The sequence below is a fragment of the Hippoglossus stenolepis genome, chromosome 3 (assembly GCF_022539355.2).
Source record: "Hippoglossus stenolepis isolate QCI-W04-F060 chromosome 3, HSTE1.2, whole genome shotgun sequence".
NCBI lineage: Eukaryota > Metazoa > Chordata > Actinopteri > Pleuronectiformes > Pleuronectidae > Hippoglossus > Hippoglossus stenolepis.
The window spans coordinates 1,331,775-1,355,444 of NC_061485.1; the positions used below are offsets into that span (position 1 = coordinate 1,331,775).

The 23,670-nt window shown below is 45.0% G+C and overlaps 3 protein-coding genes across 4 annotated transcripts in view; 1 reads left to right on the forward strand and 2 right to left on the reverse strand.

Moving 5' to 3' along the window:
- Positions 1–14,873, reverse strand: part of dock3 (dedicator of cytokinesis 3) — a 120,159-nt gene extending 105,286 nt beyond the window's left edge. The window contains 1 exon segment of the mRNA XM_047339172.1: positions 14,178–14,873. Coding sequence (XP_047195128.1) covers positions 14,178–14,214 — 37 coding nt within the window. The 5' untranslated portion in view covers positions 14,215–14,873.
- The window catches only part of pcbp4 (poly(rC) binding protein 4), a 336,110-nt gene that overhangs the window by 259,529 nt on the left and 52,911 nt on the right, over positions 1–23,670 (forward strand).
- Positions 16,965–23,670, reverse strand: part of LOC118102799 (DDB1- and CUL4-associated factor 1) — a 15,558-nt gene continuing 8,852 nt past the window's right edge. For both annotated transcript variants that reach the window (XM_035149319.2, XM_035149327.2), the window contains exons 17-30: positions 23,519–23,670; positions 22,641–23,273; positions 21,928–22,205; positions 21,629–21,827; positions 21,270–21,352; positions 20,989–21,073; positions 20,644–20,877; positions 20,410–20,503; positions 19,943–20,047; positions 19,653–19,726; positions 18,876–18,965; positions 18,633–18,785; positions 18,191–18,302; positions 16,965–17,398 (exon numbers count right to left, since the gene is read on the reverse strand). The exon at positions 23,519–23,670 is cut by the window's right edge and continues 4 nt beyond it. In XM_035149319.2, the coding sequence (XP_035005210.1) occupies positions 17,328–17,398; positions 18,191–18,302; positions 18,633–18,785; positions 18,876–18,965; positions 19,653–19,726; positions 19,943–20,047; positions 20,410–20,503; positions 20,644–20,877; positions 20,989–21,073; positions 21,270–21,352; positions 21,629–21,827; positions 21,928–22,205; positions 22,641–23,273; positions 23,519–23,670 (2,363 nt within the window). In that variant the 3' untranslated portion in view covers positions 16,965–17,327. The remainder of the gene's footprint in view (positions 17,399–18,190; positions 18,303–18,632; positions 18,786–18,875; positions 18,966–19,652; positions 19,727–19,942; positions 20,048–20,409; positions 20,504–20,643; positions 20,878–20,988; positions 21,074–21,269; positions 21,353–21,628; positions 21,828–21,927; positions 22,206–22,640; positions 23,274–23,518) is intronic.

Sequence of the window (23,670 nt, forward strand, 5' to 3'; positions counted from 1 at the left end):
AAAATGTATAGTGCCGACATTAGATAATTGTTAGCATGATCCTGTAAAACAGCCTGGAGACGTCTAAGGCTCAAAGAGAAAAACAAAGTGATTTAAAATAAGAGTAAAAGAGGAAAAATGAGAAGAAGCAAAGACAATATTTATCTTTTGTTCTGAAAACTGTGAAACACACAGATGTTTCTTATGATTTCATCAGTAGCGTCTCCGAGGTCCAATTTCTTCTTTGTTACTTCAGAGGAAACACCACACACAACACACACACACACACACACACACACACACACACACAGACACACACAGAGCGGAGCATGGATTCAGTCTAACTAAACCCATGGTCAAGCATGCATTCGACACTGCCATCCAATTTATGTGAGTGAATGAGCAGCCAGTGGGGTGAATAAGCTTTAATAGGTTAAAGGGGGTTCACGGTCACACACACACACACACACACACACACACACACACACACACACACACACACACACACACACACACACACACACACACACACACACACAGACCGGTGAGACGTTGGTGAGAAGCAGTTTCATCTGAACCATCGTTTTAGACCAAACTGAATTTTAAATGTCTGTTGTGATCGGCGGTGCCACAGCGGTAAAGTAAGGGTGGAATTTTTTTTTTAAAAAGCTTGTTCTTCATCTCAGTCTGACATTTGCCTCCAGGTTGCTGCAGGTTGAAGAAAAGAAAAGCTCCAACAAACTGGATTTACTCAGGAAATCAGCAGGAGCACCTGAAATGTAGGAACCAAGCTGTTACTGCTGTGACGCGGCCGTAAGGGATCGAACCCGTTTGTGATCAGATCAGTGAGCGTCCACTTTTCAGATTGAATCCTGGAATCAGGTCGACCACAAAACATTTGATTCAGAGCAAATAGATATCGGAAAAAACGGAAAATAAAGTCAAAGGTAAAAGACTGTGTATGTAATTATTTCAAGAATGAAGGAACTACACATCCCAGAATCCATTGCAGATTATCCTTTCCAGTGACTTCCTGCTGCTTCTTGAATTGAACCTTGTTTTTATATAGTTTTGTAATATACGTCGTTTTTGTGTTTCTATGTTTGTATAGTGTTTCATATAGTATGTAGTGTAGTAACTTAGTGTAGTAACCTAGTGTAGTAACCAAGTACAGTAACCAAGTACAGTAGCATAGTGTAGTAACCTAGTGTAGTAACCTAGTGTAGTAATCTAATGTAGTAACTTAGTGTAGTAACTTAGTGTAGTAACTTAGTGTAGTAACCTAGTGTAGTAACCTAGTGTAGTAATCTAATGTAGTAACTTAGTGTAGTAACTTAGTGTAGTAACTTAGTGTAGTAACCTAGTGTAGTAACCAAGTACAGTAACATAGTGTAGTAACCTAGTGTAGTAACCAAGTACAGTAACATAGTGTAGTAACCTAGTGTAGTAACCTAGTGTAATATCTTAGTGTAGTAATCTAGTGTAGTAATCTAATGTAGTAACTTAGTGTAGTAACCTAGTGTAATATCTTAGTGTAGTAACCTAGTGTAGTAATTGAATGTAGTAACTTAGTGTAGTAACCTAGTGTAGTAATTTAATGTAGTAACTTAGTGTAGTAACCTAGTGTAATATCTTAGTGTAGTAATCTAGTGTAGTAATCTAATGTAGTAACTTAGTGTAGTAACCTAGTGTAATATCTTAGTGTAGTAACCTAGTGTAGTAATTGAATGTAGTAACTTAGTGTAGTAACCTAGTGTAATATCTTAGTGTAGTAATCTAGTGTAGTAATTGAATGTAGTAACTTAGTGTAGTAACCTAGTGTAGTAATTGAATGTAGTAACTTAGTGTAGTAACCTAGTGTAATATCTTAGTGTAGTAACCTAGTGTAGTAATTGAATGTAGTAACTTAGTGTAGTAACCTAGTGTAGTAACCTAGTGTAGTAACTTAGTGTAGTAACTTAGTGTAGTAACTTAGTGTAGTAACTTAGTGTAGTAACCAAGTACAGTAACAGTGTAGTAACCTAGTGTAGTAATCTAATGTAGTAACTTAGTGTAGTAATCTAATGTAGTAACTTAGTGTAGTAACCTAGTGTAATATCTTAGTGTAGTAATCTAGTGTAATATCTTAGTGTAGTAATCTAGTGTAGTAATCTAGTGTAGTAACTTAGTGTAGTAACCTAGTGTAATATCTTAGTGTAGTAATCTAGTGTAATATCTTAGTGTAGTAATCTAGTGTAGTAATCTAGTGTAATATCTTAGTGTAGTAACCTAGTGTAATATCTTAGTGTAGTAATCTAATGTAGTAACTTAGTGTAGTAACTTAGTGTAGTAACCTAGTGTAATATCTTAGTGTAGTAACCTAGTGTAATATCTTAGTGTAGTAATCTAATGTAGTAACTTAGTGTAGTAACCTAGTGTAATATCTTAGTGTAGTAATCTAATGTAGTAACCTAGTGTAGTAACTTAGTGTAGTAACCTAGTGTAGTAACTTAGTGTAGTAAAGCTGAACCATCCGATCGTGGCTGATATGATTTTCACAGTTGTGGTAAACACTTCCATGGTAACAGAGTGGTCTTACGTGGGAGGAAAGGTTTTCTACTATAAAACTAAAAGAAAACAAATTGGAAACTGGCTGAGTTTCTTATCGAAGCTCATGTCATGAATTTAAAAAAGCCTGCAGGGTAAAGAAAGGATCCTGAGGGAACAAACGTAATGATAGAGAAGAAGAGGAGAAAAGAGCAAAATTCAATTAAATCATTTCATCAAATTAGATCAGCAGGTGAATTTCTCTTCTGTGACATTAAAACGTTGGTAAAAGTTGATCTGTGAAAAAAAAAACGAATTAGTGCGGATCCTCGCTGTTGCATTAGTGACCGAAAGAGAAAATGGCTTCATCCTCAGAAGTGATGATGATTGAAAGTGACACGAAACTCAACCTCAATCTGATAACGACGGAACAAAACGTGCAGACGAGAAAGCCGAGCTTGATGGATGGACCCGAGGAACGATGTCACATCTACAAATAGACTTTCTATGTGAAATATTCATTAGACTAAGTGAGAGATGGATAGATGGAAGAGAGGGGGGGGGAACTAGAACTGGATGAGAAACTAAAAGAAAGGAACTCGGAGGTAGAAGAAGGAGACGGAGTGAAAAAGAGGCTAAGGAACGCAGGGAATCACACAGATAATTGGGCCAGGGTTTCTGCCCCCCAGCCTGCGGTGTCACCCACCATTTGTCTGCCCCCCCGTGCACAGTGGACCAGCGGCGCTCGGGGGGGAGACGCAGTCAGAAAAATGACAGAAGCACACGGGCAGTCGTCCCTCTGCAGCACGAGAGTAAATCCAAAGTAAATGAGGAGGCGTTAAACTTTCCTCACTCCAGTGCCTGAGTAAGAGATTGTGTTTTTTCTCACCTTGAGGTCCGGCCTCATTAAAACGCAGCTCTGCTTTTATATGTGGAGACGAGTGTGAGTCACTGGGAGAGAAGCAGCATGGAAGGTACAGTGGGCGGGGGGGGCAGGGATCATCTGTCCCAGAGATATTTCATCAACTAAACAGAAAAGTACGAAACTAACATTCGTCTTGACATTTAGACTTTTTATTTTTAAGAGATGAGCATGTGAAAGACTTTTATTTTAATGTTTCCTTTACCTCAGTGGACTCAGTGTCTCCCGCAGACGATTGGTCGACAAAGACGTTAGGCTGAAACTGTGGGCGGGTCTACTTGAGATTAGAACCGTTTTTTATCATTTTGTCATGAAAAGCACTTTGTTACTTTGTTTTTATAAGTGCTACGTCAATAAAGTTTTTTATTTTCATTATCATCGATCTACCTGGGCGGGTCTTAATCAAAGTGGGCGGGTCTTAATTTGTGTTTTCGGGCTCAATATAATAAATGAAGAACTACAACGTATGTCATTTTAACGTCAATCCACAAACGCTCACCTGGGTTTAACGCGGATGGAAGACGATACTCTGGTTTATTATGTTTATTATTATGTCTCAAACACATACATGGTTCGTTATAAGTTCAACCCTTTTGGAAAATGTGTCATTTCAACTTAGTGATGTTTTTTAACACTTTTAAACAAACAAAAATAAATTTGGACACAAACTAAATGAACCATGAGTTTAGTTTGTTAAAAAAGAGCCTTTCAGGTCACAAGAACAAAATAATATATAAACCTGCTCTTTACCTAATTTACATATTTAAATAATCTGAAGATTCACTTAAATAAATGTGTAATGTGTAAACTGTAAAAGTTTATAGCATCCGACGTGTGTATTACTGTGTCAGTTCTGCCGACTCATCACGCTCCTGACTCAACGCATTTCAGAAAAGGAATTTGTTGACATCTTGTCAAAGTGCGACTCCGTTGAACCCTCTTTGGACTGCAGAGCTTTTTAAGCACGAATCAATAACTGCAGAGACAGACAGGCCGGCATCGCATTTCAGGAAACGGTCGAGAACAGCTGACTGGAAACAAAGAGTGAGCGAGAGGGGGTGAAAGAGAGGAAAGAGAACGAAAGAGAGGAGAGAGGGAGAAAGGACAGAGAAATGTTGAGGATGTTGGTCATAGACGAGCATGTTTATTTCACATCATGAGGTTAAATAAGAGTCTTATATAAAAGATGTTCGATACCGTTCCCAATCCCGATCTGATACCTGGACCTTTCATATCGGCCGATTCCGAGCACCAATCGGATACCAGTGGATTTCTAAAAACTTATAGCCATCCTGTGGTATAGTTCCCAGACTCTGGTGAGAGTGAAGCTGAACTGAGATCAGTTAAAAAGACTCAGAAGTTATTAAAAAACTGATTTTATCTCCAATATTCAGCAGGAAACCTTTAAAAATATGAAGAATTCTAAACAGAGTTTGGTGGATGTGTTACAGCGGCAGCTCTTCTGGTTCAGGAAGCAGAGGATCATGGGTAATATCCACTGACTCGGAGCTCCACAGAATGAATCCCCACTTGTGGCTGCAGGGGGCGCTGCTGCTCACATAGTGTTGCTTTAAGATGACGAGATAATATTTCCTTTTGGCTACTTGAGCTTTTCCACCCGAACTGAACAGATTCATGTTGAGAGTCACATCGAGTCGCTTTGACTTAAATGTAAATCACAAAAAAAAAAAAAAATCACAAATCGGTTTCAAATGAATTTGCTTAAAGACGATTCCCAGTAATTTTGAATCTGTTGTTTATTTTTTCTCAGGTGATTTTATTCTTGTGTTTTCAGTGTGATCACGGCCGTTTGGATCCTCCCCCGACTGCATGGAAGCTGAGAAGTTGGACCGTTGTTATGGCGATAGTGGAACCAGTCTTGCCAGGGTGTCCAGTGAAACTGAACGTAACCATAACAACAACGGAACTCTCCTCTAGAACGCTGTTGTGTTTAAGACCCTTGAGATGCACGAACATTAGACACACACACACACACAGACTGCCAGATAGAGATTCAACCCACATCCAAACCAGAACTCGACACACTGGAAGGAAAAAGTTTCCCTGACCGAGCACCGCAAGAATTAAAACTTCATGATTTTTATTCTCTTTCAAAGTTGCACATTCCTCTCTCTCTCTCTCTCTCTCTCTCTCTCTCTCTCTCTGGTTCAAACGACGAGCCCTCCTCTTTGTGCATATTAACAAGACGACAAGCACTCGGCTGCTCGGGCCCGGCTCATGTCCCCGAAAAACCAGAACCACGGGGGTGAGGAGGGAGGCCGCAGACGAGAGAGAGAGAGAGAGGAGTGAGAGAGAGAGAGAGAGAGAGAGAGAGAGAGAGAGAGAGAGGAGTGGAGAGAGAGAGAGAGAGAGAGCAACGGAGAGGAGTGGAGAGCAGCGAGCGAGCGACTGATCATTACCCAGTAACCTTCAAAGACGTTCCATGGATGGAGAAGAGTGTGTCACTACATGTGTGTTAACCTGTTCCAGTTACAGTCTGAGCATCACATTGTTTTCTCTAAATTTTTAAATGAACGTGATATTAAAAGATTTAACTTCAGGAGTCAAGATCCCAAAAGAATTCCAGCTCACGAGTAAAAACTCAAGTGAAAGCAGGTTTGTTTCCACAGGGTTTTTCATGGTTGTTCTTGTTTGTGATGTTAAATGAAGAATTAGAATATAGATCTAAAAAAGGGATGTTTGTCTTTCAGAGACGGGCGTGGAAGACCGGGGCTGCAGAGACGGATGTATCAGGAGATGGTGAGTTGTCAGATAAAGGCCATCGGCAGAGCGCGGCAGCGAGACAGTGACAGGAAGATTAAAGTCTCAAGTCGAAAGAGAATCTGAAAGGAGAGCAAAAAAAAACGAAGATTCTCCCTGAGGCCTCGTATTAAAGCTTTCGACACAGCGTCCAGGCTGCGTCAACACAAACCAACACTGGAGGAGGAGGCTCGTTAAGACACCGACATGAAAGTTCACAAAAAATAACAAACACTTAGATCAACACGCTCATGTGAATTAGAGATGTTCTAAAACCAGCATCAGAAATTCCTCTGATATGTTTCACACGGATAAAACTGCAAATTTCTTTTCCCACAAATCACATCTTGTGTTTCAGAGCAGAGGAAGAAGAGGGGATTTCCTGTGTGTGTGTTAGCCAGAGCAACTTGGCAATATCCCACCTCGTAAAGTCGTACAACAGAGACGTGAACTGTATAAAACAGCAGCAATCCCATAAAGCATTGGAGGAACCATCACACGAGAGAGCCTGAGCAGTTGTTTAAATACATGATGAAGGTTTTTATTTACCCGATCGGTTCTCGTTATCAGAAACAAACTAATCATCGATGTATGGTGGTAGCGGGGGGATGTCACGCTTCTATCACCGGTAAAACTGACGACTGGACTAAACAGGACAAATTAAAAAAGACAAACAGGCACTGAAATCTCATCCACACATCTAGTTTGAGTTTTTAAATCTGTTGATGGAGCTGCTAAAGAACAGACATGTTAGTCCAGTACGACCCTGAAAGACCACTGGGATCACTGGGATCACTGGGGACTGGTGCTAATGGTGCCCAGGACAAAATCAAGGAGCAGCAGTTTCTAGTCAGAGTGCAGCACAGAACCGGAACCAACTGCATTTTGTTTCTATTATTTTACTTTTTGAACTTATTTGAAAGTTTTTATACAGATTTATCGTTTCTTATATTTTACCCGTTTTAGTCTCTTCACCCATTTAACTTGAATAATTGTTCTGAATTGTGCTTTTTGACTTTGAATTGATGTCTGTGCGGTTTTTAAAACACCTTGTGTATGAAATGTGCTTCATAAATAAAACGGCCGTGTCTTGCCGTTAACACGCAGCCTGATGTTCCGCAGCAGGTCGGCCTGAGGGTTCATCTCCACTGTGATGTTACGGATGTTGATGGTGCAGCAGCATCAGTGAACGAGGTTGGAAACACGTGACGTCTCGGAGCTTGTTGCTGACACTGTTGTGAAAAGAGAGAACAAGAGGAATCCTCTCCTCTCCACCGGGTGTGTTTCAGCACCACGGACAGCAGCACTGGACTTAATCTCTAAGCCTCCTCACACGTGACACAAATACAACTTGAGGGGATGATGGAAAAATACAGCGCTGGGTGTTTTTTACAGTGTTTCCCCGCCTCTGCTTGAGAGCGACACTTGTTATTGTTTGTGTTAACAAGCTGCATCGTCCCCCCGCTGGCACCTACTCAACCAAACGTGGAGATATTCAGACCTCTCATCGTTCACTGAGGCTTCGCCAACACAAAATTATACCTCAGCAAATCAAACCAGCTGCTACTTAACAATCTGAGTGTGAGGGAGTCTCAGGATGAGGGTTCATTATTTTTCCTTTCACCGATTCCTCTGTGTGTGTGTTTGAGAACAACTTATTTTCATGGTGAATCATAATATGAGCAAATCGTACAGGATAAATAACTCATCTGAAAGTCTACTGTGGTGGCGTGTGGTCCAGGCGTGTTTGCATGTGCTCTAAATGTGGCTCCACCCGCGCTGCCCACGGTGAAGTCTGCCGACACAGAGACTAAACTCCTTTTCCACGTACGCATCTAACGTTGAAAATAAATTGGCCCTTAGCTGAATGCGTACACACATAATCCACAGCTGGAAAACACGACAACTTCACAATGTCGGCTCATCATCTCTCATTTCGTTAACGATCTGTTTTTTATCCGTCTTCAAAACCCCCCAAACTCACTCTGAGAGACTTTGACTTTCACGACGTCACCTGACTTCCTGCTTTGCTCTCGTCAAACCAACTAAGGCCACCAGATGTCACCAAACAACAAAATGTAACTATGGCAATTTTCCACACTTTATAAGGGCAGAACGTCAAAGTGTATTGGTTGACACACTTCAGCATTTTCATGTTTCTACAGAGAATCAAAAATGGACGTTCTCTGGTACTTTAGAAGACACGAGTGGATATTTTACGAGAACATTAACGTATTTTGTTGAATCACACAATAAGAGGACTGACCTGCTCAGATTCCAGCGTCTGGGGAAACACACAAGATCCTTGTTTCCAATTAGATGTTTCTCTCCCCTGAGAATAGCTTTTATTTTAAAGAAGCTGTACGATTAAAGCTGCAGATCTGGGTCAGGACAGATTCACGAGAGTCTCACAGGACTCACTCACTCACACACACACACACACACACACACAGCTGAATACAACACTGATCGTTTCACGTGTTCACATCCCGCTCAGCTCATAGTGGTGCAGGGCTTCAGGTTCCAGGTCACTGAAGCTTCAGTTGAGCAAACGGGTGGAAATGGACTCACAGAGTTTTACATTTCCACATGAAGAATGTTCATGTACTGATATTTCCCAGGTCAAGTTATACGAGACACATGACTCAGCGTTTCTTTCCTCTAGTGTTCGGAAAGTTTTCGTGTGAATGTTGAAAAGTTCTGTTTAAAGGCCCAAAGTCTGTGGCACAGAAAACACTGAAGCTCCTGAAACACTTTGTCGGTCGTCCAGAACAAACTGCCTCGTCATTGTGATGTCACAAAGTTCCATCTTTATCTTTTTAAACCTTGGATGGTTAAACATTCAGGCTGATAATCAAAATCTCTATTCAGAAAATGAACGATGGGATTTTAACTTCAGGAACTGTTGAGCTTTAAAGGCTGAGAAGAACAATCTGAATAGAACGTGAACCGAGCCGCTCTGAGCTTTAGGGCTGGTTGATACTTTCTAATTAATTGTGGTAATTTCATTTTAATGGCTGCATTACAGCAGAGAACAGTCGCATCTGTGACACTCGCTGAAGCTTTCAACAGGATGACGAGAGGGGAGGAAGAGGAGGAGGAAGAGGAGGAGGAGGAGGGAAGCCTGTTTCCACGTCACCGGGGGAGATGAGAGAATTGCTGGAAAATACAACGCACACAAACCTCTAAAAAAAACAGGCCTAAATTAGAAAAGAGAGTCTGTGTGATGTGAGCTTGTTAACTCGCTGCTTTGAGATGCGATTGAAAAGGCCGAGCACCCTGAGGAGAGGAGGAGGGGGAGATGGAGCGAAGGAGGGATGGAAGCAATCAACTTGATTTGCTGTCAGTTTCCACAGGCGATGTGGATGTTGCAGCGTGCAGGACCCCAGAACTCTTCTCGCCTTAAATCGTTTGCCAGTGGGAGCGTCAGGGAGAGCGAGGAACATAATTCCTCCGACGCTTCGCTTCTTGTGTGAAAAGCTTCAGGCGTGAGCATCAGAATGTTTAGGATGAAACAAACTGTCTCTGAGGATAAAATCAGCATAAAGATTCGGTCCTGCAATCTGGTCTCCCACGCATCCGGCCAATCAAGCTAATTATTCAGATGTTGGGACGATCCGACGATCATTCTGTCAGAGTTAGAGCAGCAGTTTTCAAGACTCGGACGAGACGTGACATGTGACGGATGAGGCCTGAGCCGACGGTGGGGGAAATAAATGACGGGGCCAGGGAGGGTCATTAAAGAGCGTTTAAAGACGTTTGGCAGGTTGCTCCATCATCCAGGAGGAGCCTCCACCAGGAGGCAGCTTCTGTCTCCGAACACAAGGACACAACACTGACAGATGAGTAACGGCGGCAAAATGAAAAGCCAGCTCCGGATAAATGGGTCAGATAAAAAAAACGATGTGACGACGAATAAAAACAAGTGACAAAGAAAACAAAAGGTGTTTGACGTAAGAAGAGCATCCTTCAGTTTACACATCTGTCACTTCTCCCTGTGACCCAGTTCCACGGCTGTGGTTACGCTGGTGTGGGGGTGAGAAATACGGTGTGGCACATGTGTGTCGTACGTTGTGTTAGTGGCTCCGTCCACTGGTGTGTCTGCATCGTGTGTGTGTCACTTTTGTCAATTTGAGTCTTGGCCTGTTGTGTGTTTCGTGTCATTAGAAAAATATCTAGCGTCGTTTGAGATTGTCTGTTTAAATAACATGTCAGATAAATTAGTTTGAGCTTTAGCGCAGGAATATTTCAGAATAAGGTCGAGATCAGTGTCGTGTGGATCTGAGTGTTTGATTCAGGCTGTAAACAAAAGATGGACGACGCGTCTCCACTTCCTCCTCAAATATCTCGGATGACGTTTGGAGTCAAAGTCGTGATCGTGGAGTGAAGCCGATCTTGACCAATCAGGAGTCAGTGTCAGCTGTCAATCATCACGTCTCAGCCTGTTTTCATATCATCAAATAACTGATTCAAACCAAACTGATCAGAAACACTTGAACAAACATCAGAGAGAGAAGATCGACCTGAAACGACAGAAACATCTTTGACAAACGTTTATTTAACATCTACTTTGATTTGTTAGTTTGGTCCATGTCCCATCTGCTAACATGGAGGAGGCAGAGTTTACGACCTATACTGTAGCCAGCCACCAGGGGGCGATCCAGGTGATTCGGCTTCACTTTTGAGATGTCGTCCATCTTTTATTTACAGTCTTTAGCAGGTGCATTTCATAAAGGTGCGAGTCTGCGATGTGTCGTAACTCATCCTGTCTGTTTATCCATCCATCCACCCGTCTGCCCACCTGTCTCTCTCTGCCTGTCTCTCTCTGCCTGCCTGTCTCTCTCTGCCTGCCTGTCTCTCTCTCCCTGCCTGTCTCTCTCTGCCTGTCTCTCTCTCTGCCCACCTGTCTCTCTCTGCCTGCCTGTCTCTCTCTGCCTGCCTGTCTCTCTCTCCCTGCCTGTCTCTCTCTGCCTGTCTCTCTCTCTCTGCCCACCTGTCTCTCTCTCCTGCCTGCTCTCTCTCTGCCTGCCTGTCTCTCTCTGCCTGTCTCTCTCTGCCTGCCTGTCTCTCTCTGCCTGCCTGTCTCTCTCTCTCCGCCTGTCTCTCTCTGCCTGCTCTCTCTCTCTGCCCACCTGTCTCTCTCTGCCCGCCTGTCTCTCTCTGCCTGCCTGTCTCTCTCTCCCTGCCTGTCTCTCTCTGCCCGCCTGTCTCTCTCTCCCCGCCTGTCTCTCCCTGCCTGCTCTCTCTCTCCTGCCTGTCTCTCTCTCCCTGCCTGTCTCTCTCTGCCCGCCTGTCTCTCTCTCCCTGCCTGTCTCTCTCTGCCTGCCTGTCTCTCTCTCCCTGCCTGTCTCTCTCTGCCCGCCTGTCTCTCTCTGCCCGCCTGTCTCTCTCTCTGCCCGCCTGCTCTCTCTCTCTCTGCCCGCCTGTCTCTCTCTCTCTCTCTCTGCCCGCCTGTCTCTCTCTCTCTCTGCCCGCCCGTCTCTCTCTGCTCGCCTGTCTCTCTCTCTCTCTGCCTGCCCGTCTCTCTGCCCGCCTGTCTCTCTCTCCTGCCTGTCTCTCTCTGCCCGCCCGTCTCTCTCTGCCCGCCTGTCTCTCTCTCCCGCCCTCTCTCTCTCTGCCCGCCTGTCTCTCTCTCCCTGCCTGTCTCTCTCTGCCCGCCCGTCTCTCTCTGCCTGCCTGTCTCTCTCTGCCTGTCCCTCTCTCTGCCCGCCCTGTCTCTCTCTGCCTGCCTCTCTCTGCCCGCCTGTCTCTCTCTGCCCGCCTGCCTCTGCCTGCCTGTTCTCTCTCTCTGCCCGCCTGTCTCTCTCTTCCCCGCCTGTCTCTCTCTGCCCGCCTGTCTCTCTCTGCCCGCCTGTCTCTCTCTGCCCGCCCGTCTCTCTCTCCCCGCCTGTCTCTCTCTGCCCGTCTGTCTGTGTGCGTCCTGTGTGAGTGTGAGAACTGAGCGCCGGGCCCTCGGCCCTGGGGGGAGGTGAAGCTGCATTCAGGAGCCTCAGTGGGAGCCACAAAGCTGCATTCATCCCACTGAATGGCTGTTTTTCTGCAACCAGGCACTAGTCATCCCGACTCCATTGGAGCGGCTCTATGAGTTACCGCTCTCCCTGCCTTGGTATGCACGACCTCGTCCGGCGACAACGACACGGACGACAAAAGACACAACACTCACTAACATGAAAACACTGACGGGATACGTGACTCTCCTGCTCTCAGACATGGATTCTCACTCCCTGTTTGAACGGAACATCGAGGATTTCCTCTTTCCTCTCCTGTGTTTATCTTCTCATTTGCCGTCACGGTGCAGAGACACTGGAGCGTGAAGCCTGAAGAGTTGACGAGAACATGATGAAGACTCAACATCATCATGTTTAATATCAAACTGAGGGACTGAATATTTATTCAAACCTGCTTCCTCTCCTCCTAGTTAACTGGTGCTCCACATGTCCCAGAATGCCTTTTGGTAGTCTGGCAGACTGGACAGGAAGCACAGATCATATGACAGGAACTTCCTGCTTTCACAGCCACTGTACAAACATGTCGGACGCTCTGGTTTCAAAAAGAAAATGTGCAAACAGTGAACGCACGTCCATGTTTGTGTCACGATGTTTAAATTAACAGCAGAAAAACCAAACCTCTCGTGAAACTCAGGTAAAGTTTCTTAAAGTGAAGTGCGTGGCTCCGTCATGAATCTTCATCGACTTCCTGTCAGCACTGCCCCCCCCCACCCCCTCGTGGACACATGGTTTATAGTCGCTCTGCAGGTGTCGGTCCGTCGAGCTCTGGCACCGGGGTTCAGATCTTTACGGTCATTCTGTTGGACTTTGTGAGGATTCCGCTGCAGCTGATCTCTGAGGTTCATCAAAAACTGAGTTCACGAGACGCTGTTCATTCAAAACTGCAACGGCAGCAAAGATGAGACGGAGCCATGAGTCTAGAAAGTGTCGCTGGAGGAAGAGCTGGTTGATAGTTCAGCTTCTTCCAGATGATCCAAGACTTGATTTAGGGTTTGATCAAAAGTTCATCCAACGTTTATCACAAACATCCGACATCGACACGTCTGAGGGTCGTCTGCAAACTAACTCGGGCTGTCGGACAAAAGTAATGGAGTGAAAAGTACAATATTTCCTTCCTGTACTCAGTTACTTTCCACCCAATGAGACGAGGCGTCAGAAGTTCAAAGATTTAAAGACTCAACGCTTACAGAAGCTTCATGAACAAAACCACCTTGACAACTCAAACCAAACCTACAAACCTCCCACTTCATCGCACTGGTGTTTACTGATTTGCTCTTTGTCAAAAGTCAGATAACAAGCAACACATGGAGGAGAGAGAGAGAGACTGGTGAGGATCCACCTGAGGATCCACCTGAGGACCAGACTCCTCCTCCTCCTCCTCCTCCTCCCGCAGGCTGAGGCCTCCTCAAACAGGACACTGACACACATCTTATAAATCCTGCACAGATACATACAGACAGATGTATAAATAAATAGAATAGAAGAAATACGGCGATTGAAAAATGTAAATGAATGAGGCCAGAAGCAGGAATGGACAGGCCTCCGTCACATGGTATTATAAATACTGATCATTTCACAGACTCGCACGTGGATTCAGATGGTTTTTAAATAATAGAGATAAAAATAAAACATTATAAACTCGCAGGAGCCTCAGTGAGACTCGTGCGCTCCGGGGCCACAGTCACGTGTCTCCGGGGAAACACTCCGTGGTTTGATGGGAGCATCGTTGACGCAGCAGAAAGAAGGAAACACCAGTGATAAAGAAACTCCTGCACACACACACACAGACACACACAGACACACAACCAGCATCTCACTGTCACGACTCCACAAAGAGACACAACGAGCAGCGGAACCAACCGCACTGACCACATTCACTTTGAAAACGTTCAATACCGCTAGTTGGGGGGGTTCCGATTGAGTCTGACCACCAGCATCAGACCAGCTTCAGTAATCTGTAAAGAACCCGCTGGTCCACTCACCCACTCCGATCTTCTCGTCCTCCGTCGGCGTCCACATGATGCCCCGGTGTCCGCCGCGCAAAATCCCTCCGGCCAAAGTACAATAATCACCCGGTGCGTCGCGTCATGGAGATCCTGCGGAGGTTCCACCGGAGAGAGGGAGACACGCAGCGAAAGTTACTGGAGTTGTTCAGGGTCTGGGGACAATGACTGTCTTCTGTCCGAGTCCACCCGGGTCAGGTTGTTTTCGACCGAGGAGCAGATCGTGTGTGTCCCGTCAGTGTCCTCCCGTCAGTGTCCTCCCGTCCCCGCCGCTGCTGCTGCGCTGTGCGGGGCAGACCTGCGCTGATTCCGCGGAGAAGCTGCGTCACGGGGTCCGGTCGATCCGGAGCGATGCGCACACTGTGCCACAAACACCGCAAAGCTCCTGAGGCTCGGAGCGACGTTTGAACCACAGAGAATCACTGCGCACGTTTCACCACAACAGCTGACGACGCTATCACGCGCACCGGGAGCGCGCGCAGACTCCAAGTGCATGTGAGGAATTGATTTCAAAATAATTATTTTCCGTTAAGTTGAGCGCAGCTTCCTCCGGAGCCTCCACCGGCAGCTCTCCGGTGCTTCTCCCGTTCTCATGCGGACGCGCACGTTCCTCCTGCTGCAGCTGACTAAGTTACTGTGCGCGCACGAAGGAAAAACACAGTCGGTGTGGGTGCGTGTGACCGAGAGAGTCGTGCGCAGCGGAGGGAATCCTGCATCAGGTTTAAGAGGATCAGTGTGTGTGTGTGTGTCCGCTGCACCACCTGATCATTACAGCTCATCACTGGCACAACATTGACACATGCTGTAGCTGACCCTAAATTATTGTGCACGGGGCATACACGCACGCAAACACACACTTGGCAGGAAACACTTGTGGACCATCTCTCTCACACACACACACACACACACACACACACACACACACACCTGTACAGAACTACATCATCCAGCTGCGCGGACACATTTACGCACAAACATGACACATGGAGCCACAGAGTGACATCACACCACAACATGACACTACACTGACATGTGTGTGTGTGTGTGTGTGTGTGTGCGTGGGATTTACAGCAGCCTCAAGACGTCTACAATACGCGTGCACGTCCTGCACAGAAAGGCACAGGGCGATGTTCATTGTGTGTCTGTTGTGCCACCGTGTGTACAAACCTGAGCAGCACACTGCTGCAGTGTGTGTGAGTGTGTTGTTGTGGTGGACACACTGTCCTTATCTCTGCTGGATCATAAGGTTACCATGGTGATCCTCATGAAGTCTGGTTATTATAAAAGACAAAAATAGTTTCAGATGTGAGGAGGAGGAGTCAGACCTGAACTACATGTTAACTTCAGTGTCTCAGTTTTCATGAAGTCACTTTAGATGTTTATTGATTCTCATCCATCATCAACGTCATCTGAGAAACCACATGATTGATTTTCCTTCTGGAGAATGAGACCAAACACTCAAGACTCATGAAGCAAAAATCAGAGAGAGCTTCAGTCGAGCTCACACCTCCAGCGACAGACCCGAAATCCAACTGCATCGAATTACATCACATCAGATTGTTTTCTACAAGATCCAACAAGTATCCTCTGAAACCCGGTGGAAAGGTTCAAAGTCATTTCACAATGAACAAGAAAGTATAAAGAAATCCCTGCATCGGCCCCTGATCCGGATCCAAGTGGAATGGGTTCTTTCTGGACTCGTACCGCATCCTCCCAGTTCAGTGCTAATCCAGCTGCTAACAATCAAACCGTCAACACACACGTGAGCAGCTCAGTGTCTCTGATTGATTCTGCAGCAGCAAAATGAGCCTGAACACGAATCTCAAGACCACACTGAAAACCACGTGAATCGATTATCATAAAAAGTTGCAGCCAATAATGTTCTTCAACTCTTTTTATATATTATTATTATCTTTATATTCAGGTGAGTGTTGCCACAGGGAGGAGTCAAGAACCGTGCAGAGCCATGTTCACAGTACCTCACCAGTGTAACACTGACCTCTTGTGACCAACCGGGGGAACAACACACTAAACAACCAACATCAGATCAGAGACACTTTAAAATTGATCAACTCCTTCATCCTCAAATGAGCAGAACAATGAAACCAGCAGTTTTCGTATGAGGTCGTTTCTTTAAGTCCATGAAATCAAAGCACATTATGATAAAGATCAAAGGTCGAGGGTTGATTTTAAGTTATATGAAACTTTGTAGCAGCTGATAATGAAATGTCAGAAAAATTAACTTAGAATGTTTTTTCCTTCATGAAGCATTTTGAAAATTGTATTTTCAGTCATTTTAAAGTCCCAAACAGAAAAGTTGTTAAGTTGTCAACCCCTATAAAGATAAAGCTACTTTAATTGAATAATAAAGTATTTGACTTTGACTGAAGAACATTAGATTAGATTGAACTTTATTTATCCACACATCGGGGAAATTCACATAAGCACACGTGTCCTTGTGAACACGTACACAGACTTTTGTGAGAAAGGTGGGTGAGAGTTTTACTTCTTCAATAAAGTGTATTTTCTTTATTTACTGGATTTACAGGATTTTATTTAGTGAAGGGAACCTGGGAGGATTTTCTTTGTTCCGACAGCGTGAAGGATTTCACCTGAAAGTGACTCGACCTCCAGCACGAGAAGAAAAAACAACCCCTGCACAACGTCAGTGTAGATTTAAATTTAACCAAAACCTTGACGATTCATTTCTTCATTCAGTTCTTCGTCAATAAATGCAACAGTGAAAAAGAAACGTGAAAAAACCAATTAAATTAAATTATTTATTCTGCAGCATTAAATGTTTCCTCCAGCAGAGACTCAGGTAAAACATCATAAATACTTTTGTTCTTATTCAAAATTCGTACAAACACCGAGACAGGAAGCACAGAATCCAGGTCAAAGGTCAAGTCAGTGAAATGATCCGAGCCCCGCGACCGTCACTGTCGTCTCTCTGCAGTTTAAATAGAGACGATCAGTGTGTCCACAGTCCACTTGCCTGGTTAAATGAGAAACGGTGGTTTGAAAAAGAAAAAAGTTCTCGTCGAGGATCAAGGTGTCTGCTGCCGAGCGTCTTCTCCCGGGTCAGGAGAACCATCGGTCAGGAGAACCATCGGTCAGGAGAACCATCGGTCAGGAGAACCATCGGTCATGGAGCGACCGCAAGAGTTGAAGGTCCTCGTCATCTGATCGTTCTCCGTCAACTGCAGCGAGTACACACACACACACACACACACACACACACACACACACACACAGACACACAAATCTAATTTCTGACGATGAAATCAAAAACTGCATGAAGGATTTTAATCTATGTCAACATGAGACGATGTCGAAACTAAATTAGCATTTAAATCTATTTTTAATCTGATTTGAAGGCACAACTGCTGATTATATTCATTTTAATCAACATTGATTTTCTGATTATTTTCTCATATAATTGTTTCCTCTATGAAAGTCGTGAATAATGCAGCTCACAACGTCTCCGACCCTGAAGTGACGTCTTGTTTTGTCTGCGCAACTTTTCCAAAACCATAAGAAACCTCTGAACTTTAAAACGAATCAAAACAGCTGCAGATATTTTTGCCATAAACTATAAAAAAGATGGGCGACATGTCTCCGCCTCCTCCCACAGAGTCTGTGCAGTAATCGTGGAGCCATGGAGGAGGCGGGGTTTATTATAGCTACCGCAGCCAGCCACCAGGGGGCGCTCAAATCACTCTGACTTCACTTTTGATTAGCCGTCGTGTCGTCTATCTTTATTTACAGTCTGTGATCTCAGCTGCCACAACAGTGATTTCTTCTTGAATTTAAAAGCTGAACTACAGTGAAATCAATCTCTAACCAGAAGGTTGACGGTTCAATCCCATTCCTCCCTATGTGCAGGTCAAAGTGTCCTTGCCCATAGACGCATCGTGTGAATGGCAAAAAAAACTGTAAGAGAGTTTGAGTGGTCGTCATATATAAAAATAGACGATTTATCATTTACTCACAGTCGGGGTCGAAGGGATCCGACCTGTCATCACTTCTGTCGGAGTCGTCGTCGTCGTCCTCCGAGTCATCGTTGTCGTCATCGTCGCTGTTGCCTCCAAGAAGATCTGCGATCTGAGGGGAGGAGATGGAAAAACTTTACTGGGGAACAGAAACACCTGAACCGAGGACTGGTTATGAAATAAGAGCTTTAAACATCTCATTTTACTGAGCGACAGCGCCCTCTGCTGCCACACATGGGGACTCCTTCTGCTGGGCTCCGGGCAATGAAGTGGATTTAATACTAAAACTAAGTCCATCGAAGTGCTGAGTGACCTTTGACCCTTTAACTTCTAATCTTTGGATTCAATTTAAAGAAGTTCCCTCGCAGGGTTTCAGAGATGACGTGTTCAAGTTAGGAAGAGACGCACAGAAAACAGAGAAACACGACGAGTCCACAGCTACCTCTTCATCTGTGGGCGAGTCGGCCCCGTCCCCGTTTTCCCGATTCTCTCGATTGGTCAGTTCCTCTATGAGCGGGTCTGTGTCCATATCGTCGTCGTCATCGTCGTCGTCGTCTGTGTCTGACGAGTCGTCGTCATCCTGGTCGTCATCTTCCTGCAAGAGAACAAGACACATTCAAATCTCATCATCAAATCAATGTCTGGAAAACAGTGGTAAAGTTTGATTCAGTTCCGTGTTTCTCACCTGGTCGTCGTCGTCTCCCTCCTCAGCCAGTTTCTGTCGTCCCACCTCGTAGAGACGACACACCGTGTCCAAACTCACCGTGTCCTGGTTCTACACAGTCAATTCACAAAAGACAAACACTGTCGGTAAATCTGGGGCTTCAGATCTTCTTCCTGGAGACTTTTCTCTCAGAGCTTCTCCTCTCTGTTGTTAATGTGATGGAACGTGTCGACATCTTGACAATAAAGATCGTTTTACTCTCTTTTCAGACCAGTTAAAAAAAAACTAAATGAACAGACAAAGTGATTCCTTTAATGAAAACAGAAGATGCGTAGAATTATTGAAAAGAAAAACAATATGAGCCTTTATCATGCTACAGGTGCTTGTGTCTTATCATTACATTTTATATGAGATAAAACATCATTGATCAAAACATCAGGGGAAATTAACTTGCAGCAGACCAGAACATGTATATAATAAACAACTTTGACTACAGAAATATTGTTTGTATAGAAATGTTGTTGAGGTTGTATTCATTCTAACAAGATTCAGGTTTTGTGCTTTAATGGATTTATAGATGTATTTGTGAGTATTTCTTCCTCTGAGCTGATCGAAACAAATTTCAATCAGCTTTATTGACACGGCAAGAAGGTAATAAATCTTGAGGCGATGCAAAACATTAACCCGGTCATATTTTCAAGGCTTTTTATTCTATTCAAATATTCAAGAGTCAGTTTAGTTCCATGTGACAGATGTTATTTCAGAAGAGGTTCTTATAATCTGTATTTATGAGCGTACCTCGATAACAGCCAGGTAACAGTCCTTGTTGTCAGTGCACAGGTCAAAGATGTTCCTCTTTACGTCCACTGTGGCTGAAAGAAAAACCACAACAACATCAGTTATGAATTGAAGTTTGAAGGTGAAATGTTATGATCAAATTCTTCTTGTTAAGAAACCACCAAGACTGTGTTTTTTTACATTTTACAGAGCAACACATTTGTGTCTTATAAATAAAAAGAGAATATCAAATAGAAGTTTCAGGTGTAAAACTGTCCAATGAGCTTCAAGTCTGCAGACGAGCAGCCTACCAATGGGTTTGTAGTCTGTGGCATCAAAGGTTCTGAAGGACGAACCAAAGGGACTCTTCATCTGCTGATCCATCACATCATCCTCATCATCGGCTTGTAGCATTGCTGCGTGTGTGTAGAGAAACAAAAAACACAACCGGTACAGTTACACACTTAATAAACCCGACGACTCCGCGTGATGTTAAAGACAAACACAGACAAACTGGTACCAACTTAAATCAGTTTGGGATAAATAACTAGAATTACTGCACTGCTGCTGTATGCCTTCGCCAGCCAGTGCAGTTTGTGGACATATATTTCTACACACCTGTTTTCCAGATACACACAAAGGTCACTGTGACCATTGACAACTGAAACATAATCACTTTCTTATCTTTGAAAACTGATGAGTTGAAGAAATTCCCTCAAGAAGTCTTGAGAATCACATTCAAGAGGCCAAAAACATCAACAGACCCGGTTTTCTTTACCTCCATACATGATGGTGGCGTTGCTGTTGAAGACGAGTCTGCACTGGTCGAGGGCGGGGACAGTGTGCAGGAGGTGGAAGGTCTTCAGGTCCCACTGACACCTGCTGTCAAGGCTGAGAACTGCACGACAGTGTGAGACACTACAGCTCATGCAAAGCTCTGGTTGCCTGTTTATTCAAAGTTTATTAATAGTGAATAATTCATATTTAGATTATTTCAAAACCAGCAGGATACAATCTCAGTGTTGATGATGACCTCCAGGCTGTTGGGATGGAACACGCCGCTGATGTTCATGTTGAACTTGTCGAACTTATGGACGGCCCGTGACGCTCGAACGTCCCACAGCACGCCGTCGTTGAGCACCAGGTCATCGGTCGGGTTGAAGGTGGCGCAGTTCCTCTTGTAGTTATTGGCCAGGCCGGGGTCGTTCAGGGTCAACGTCTTCTGACCCGTCTGGATGTCGTAGATCTGCAGAATTAAAATAGTTGGGAACAGAAATATAATAGTAAGGAATATAAACGTTGTACAGCATGAATGATGTAACTGGTAACGAAACACGGAACATTCTCTGTGACCCACGTGTGCGACTTGGTCTTTGGTGCCGATGACTCTGTCCTGAGAGAGTTTACTGAACTCAACGTAGTGGTCGTCTACAAAAGAGTTCCTGAGAACAGAAACAAAACATTCAGCAACGTAACAACATCTCAGTTCATAAAGAGACAAAGCTGTGAAAGATTAACACACAGAGTAAGAGTGTGTGTGTGTGTGTGTGTGTGTGTGTGTGTGTGTGTGTGTGTGTGTGTGTGTGTGTGTGTGTGTGTGTGTGTGTGTGTGTGTGTGTGTGTGTGTGTGTGTCTTACTTCATGCTAAAGACACCATCCACACTCCAGAGAGCGGACAGGGGGACGCTCCAAGAGGCCGAGGTGAGCAGCAGCTTTCCATCCTGACAAACACACAACAAATATACATTCGCTACATTTTAGAAATTCAAATGATATAATTTCATAAAACTTTCGTTGAAGAGCAAAGACAACCTGACCCACTGTCCTGTGGTTGTATGCCTCAGCAAACCAGTGGTTTAGTCCCTCCAGTATATTCCCAGTAATATGAGCATGTGAGATTATAATAAAAATATGCTATTTCTAATAGTTTATACCATCTCTACCCTTTAGTTTGGGAACCGCTGGTCTACAATGGCAGCCGTTGTTCTGAAACGTACCCTGGAGGGTTCGAGGTGCGTGATGGCTGATGTGTGGCAGGTGTAGTTCGCCTCCTCCTCTCCAGAGAAGACGTTGTAGAATTTGAGTCGACCGGAGCAGGTTCCCAGCATCAGGAAACGCTCTCGGGCTGAGAAGGCACAACAGGTGAAGCCGCTCTCGTCCCCGTCGCCCTCGTGGAAGACGGACATTGGGCGAAACCTGAATCGAGGAGAAAGAAAAGGCCACGCGGAAGACGCACAAAAAAATGTTACAGAAAGACACGGTGCAGAGGTGTTTACTGAAGAGGCGAGTTCGTTACCTGCTAAATATCAGATGTCGATCCAGACACCCCCGGTCCACACCTCCGTATTTGGGGTACAGCACCCGGCTGCCCAGGCGGACAGTGAAGTTGGGCGGTGCCTGTCGCCTCTGCTTGGGCTCGGGGCATCTGTGCGGCGTGAACAGGGAAAAGGGCGGGCAGGTGGTGACGGGATTGGGGCAGCGGGCGTGTTGTTCTCTCAGGTATTCTGTGATGATGCTGTCAAGGGTCGGGGGGGAAGGAAGGTGGCGCTCCAGCTGCTTCTTCATGGCCGGAGTCTGAGCAGGAGAAATAAAAACATATGATTGAAATTGAACCTGAATCAACGGATCAGTATTTTCCACCCTGAGTGAACTGTTCTGAAACCGCTGTGATACAAACGTGTGACCTTCCTCTCGTCATGACTAACAGTAAATATATCTAGTTGTACTGTGAAGACATTTTTAAATAAGTATCTTTATGATGGTTCATCTGTTGTGCAGTCCAAATCTCAACATCAAAATAAATAACATAATAAAGAGATATTTACGGGGACTTATCAGACCCCTAAATATATTTTTATTCATGAAGATCCATGAATTTTTCTCTGGCTCTTGGAGTTTAAGTCTGTTGAAATTCCCCAACCACTAGAACATAAGGTCCAGTGATGACGAATGAAACTGCTCCCTCTGGACTGATCACTATACTGTGAATATCATGAACCCGTCACTGACCTGGATGAAAGCACCGTGGTCGGACTTCTGCTTCAGCGCACGAAGTTTTTTCCCTGAGTTGCAACTGGCCACTGGGCGTTCCCGTGTGAACAAAATCCGTCCAACTGGATGTGAACCCTGTCCGTGGGAATGAGGAGGCAGAGGAGTAGGGAGGGCAGAGGTAGACGAGGAAGAGGAGCATGGGGGGTGAGGCGTGACCAGGGTGCGGGAGGGAGGAGGAGAGGTGGAGGGGACCACCGAGGACACGGGAGAGTATCCGACGTGGCTGGCGGCGCGGGCCGCAATCCCACCGGCCAGCCGACAAGTCCTGGGAATCAGGGAGGAGGGGGGAGGGCTGACGCAGGACGAGGCGTTGGGACACAAGGATCCTAAATTAGCTTCCTTAACGAGCAGGCCGGCCGTGTCATGGAGCCCTTTGGCCACAAGGTGGTTCCTGACCAGCATGAGGAGTTCCTTCTCAGGGAAGGTGATCCGTGACTGGGCGACCACGTTGGCCCTCTGCAGACGAGCCAGCGACACGTCGGTGCCCATGAGCAAAGGCTTCCCAGACACTCGCTCCGTCATCTCGGCAGCGTAGCGGCAGAACCGGACGTGCTCACTGCGTTTGTCCTGCAGCACCGGATCCTTCATCAGCTGCAGGGGTCAGAAGGTCAGAAACATCACGAGATGAACTCAATACAAACCTCTGGGAAGAAATATGTCTCTTGAATTTGAACTTTCAGTGAAACAATATAAAATATTTTATTAGATACTTTAAAATACATATAATGTATAATGATTTATTTTCTATTCACATACGCACAGTAGTCGGGAAAAAGAGAAAATGATGAGGAGGAAATTAAAATGTTCTTCCTGAGCGTTGTGATTGAACATCGTACCTGTTGAATGTGGCCGCTGGTGAACAGTGGCAGTTTGCTGATGATTTGTCTGATCGCTGAGCAGCGAGAGAGTCCGACCAGAGCCTTGCAGGCCAGAGAGCGGATCAGGTCTGCGTCTGTGATCGGCATCTTCACCGACAGGAGAGACAGGA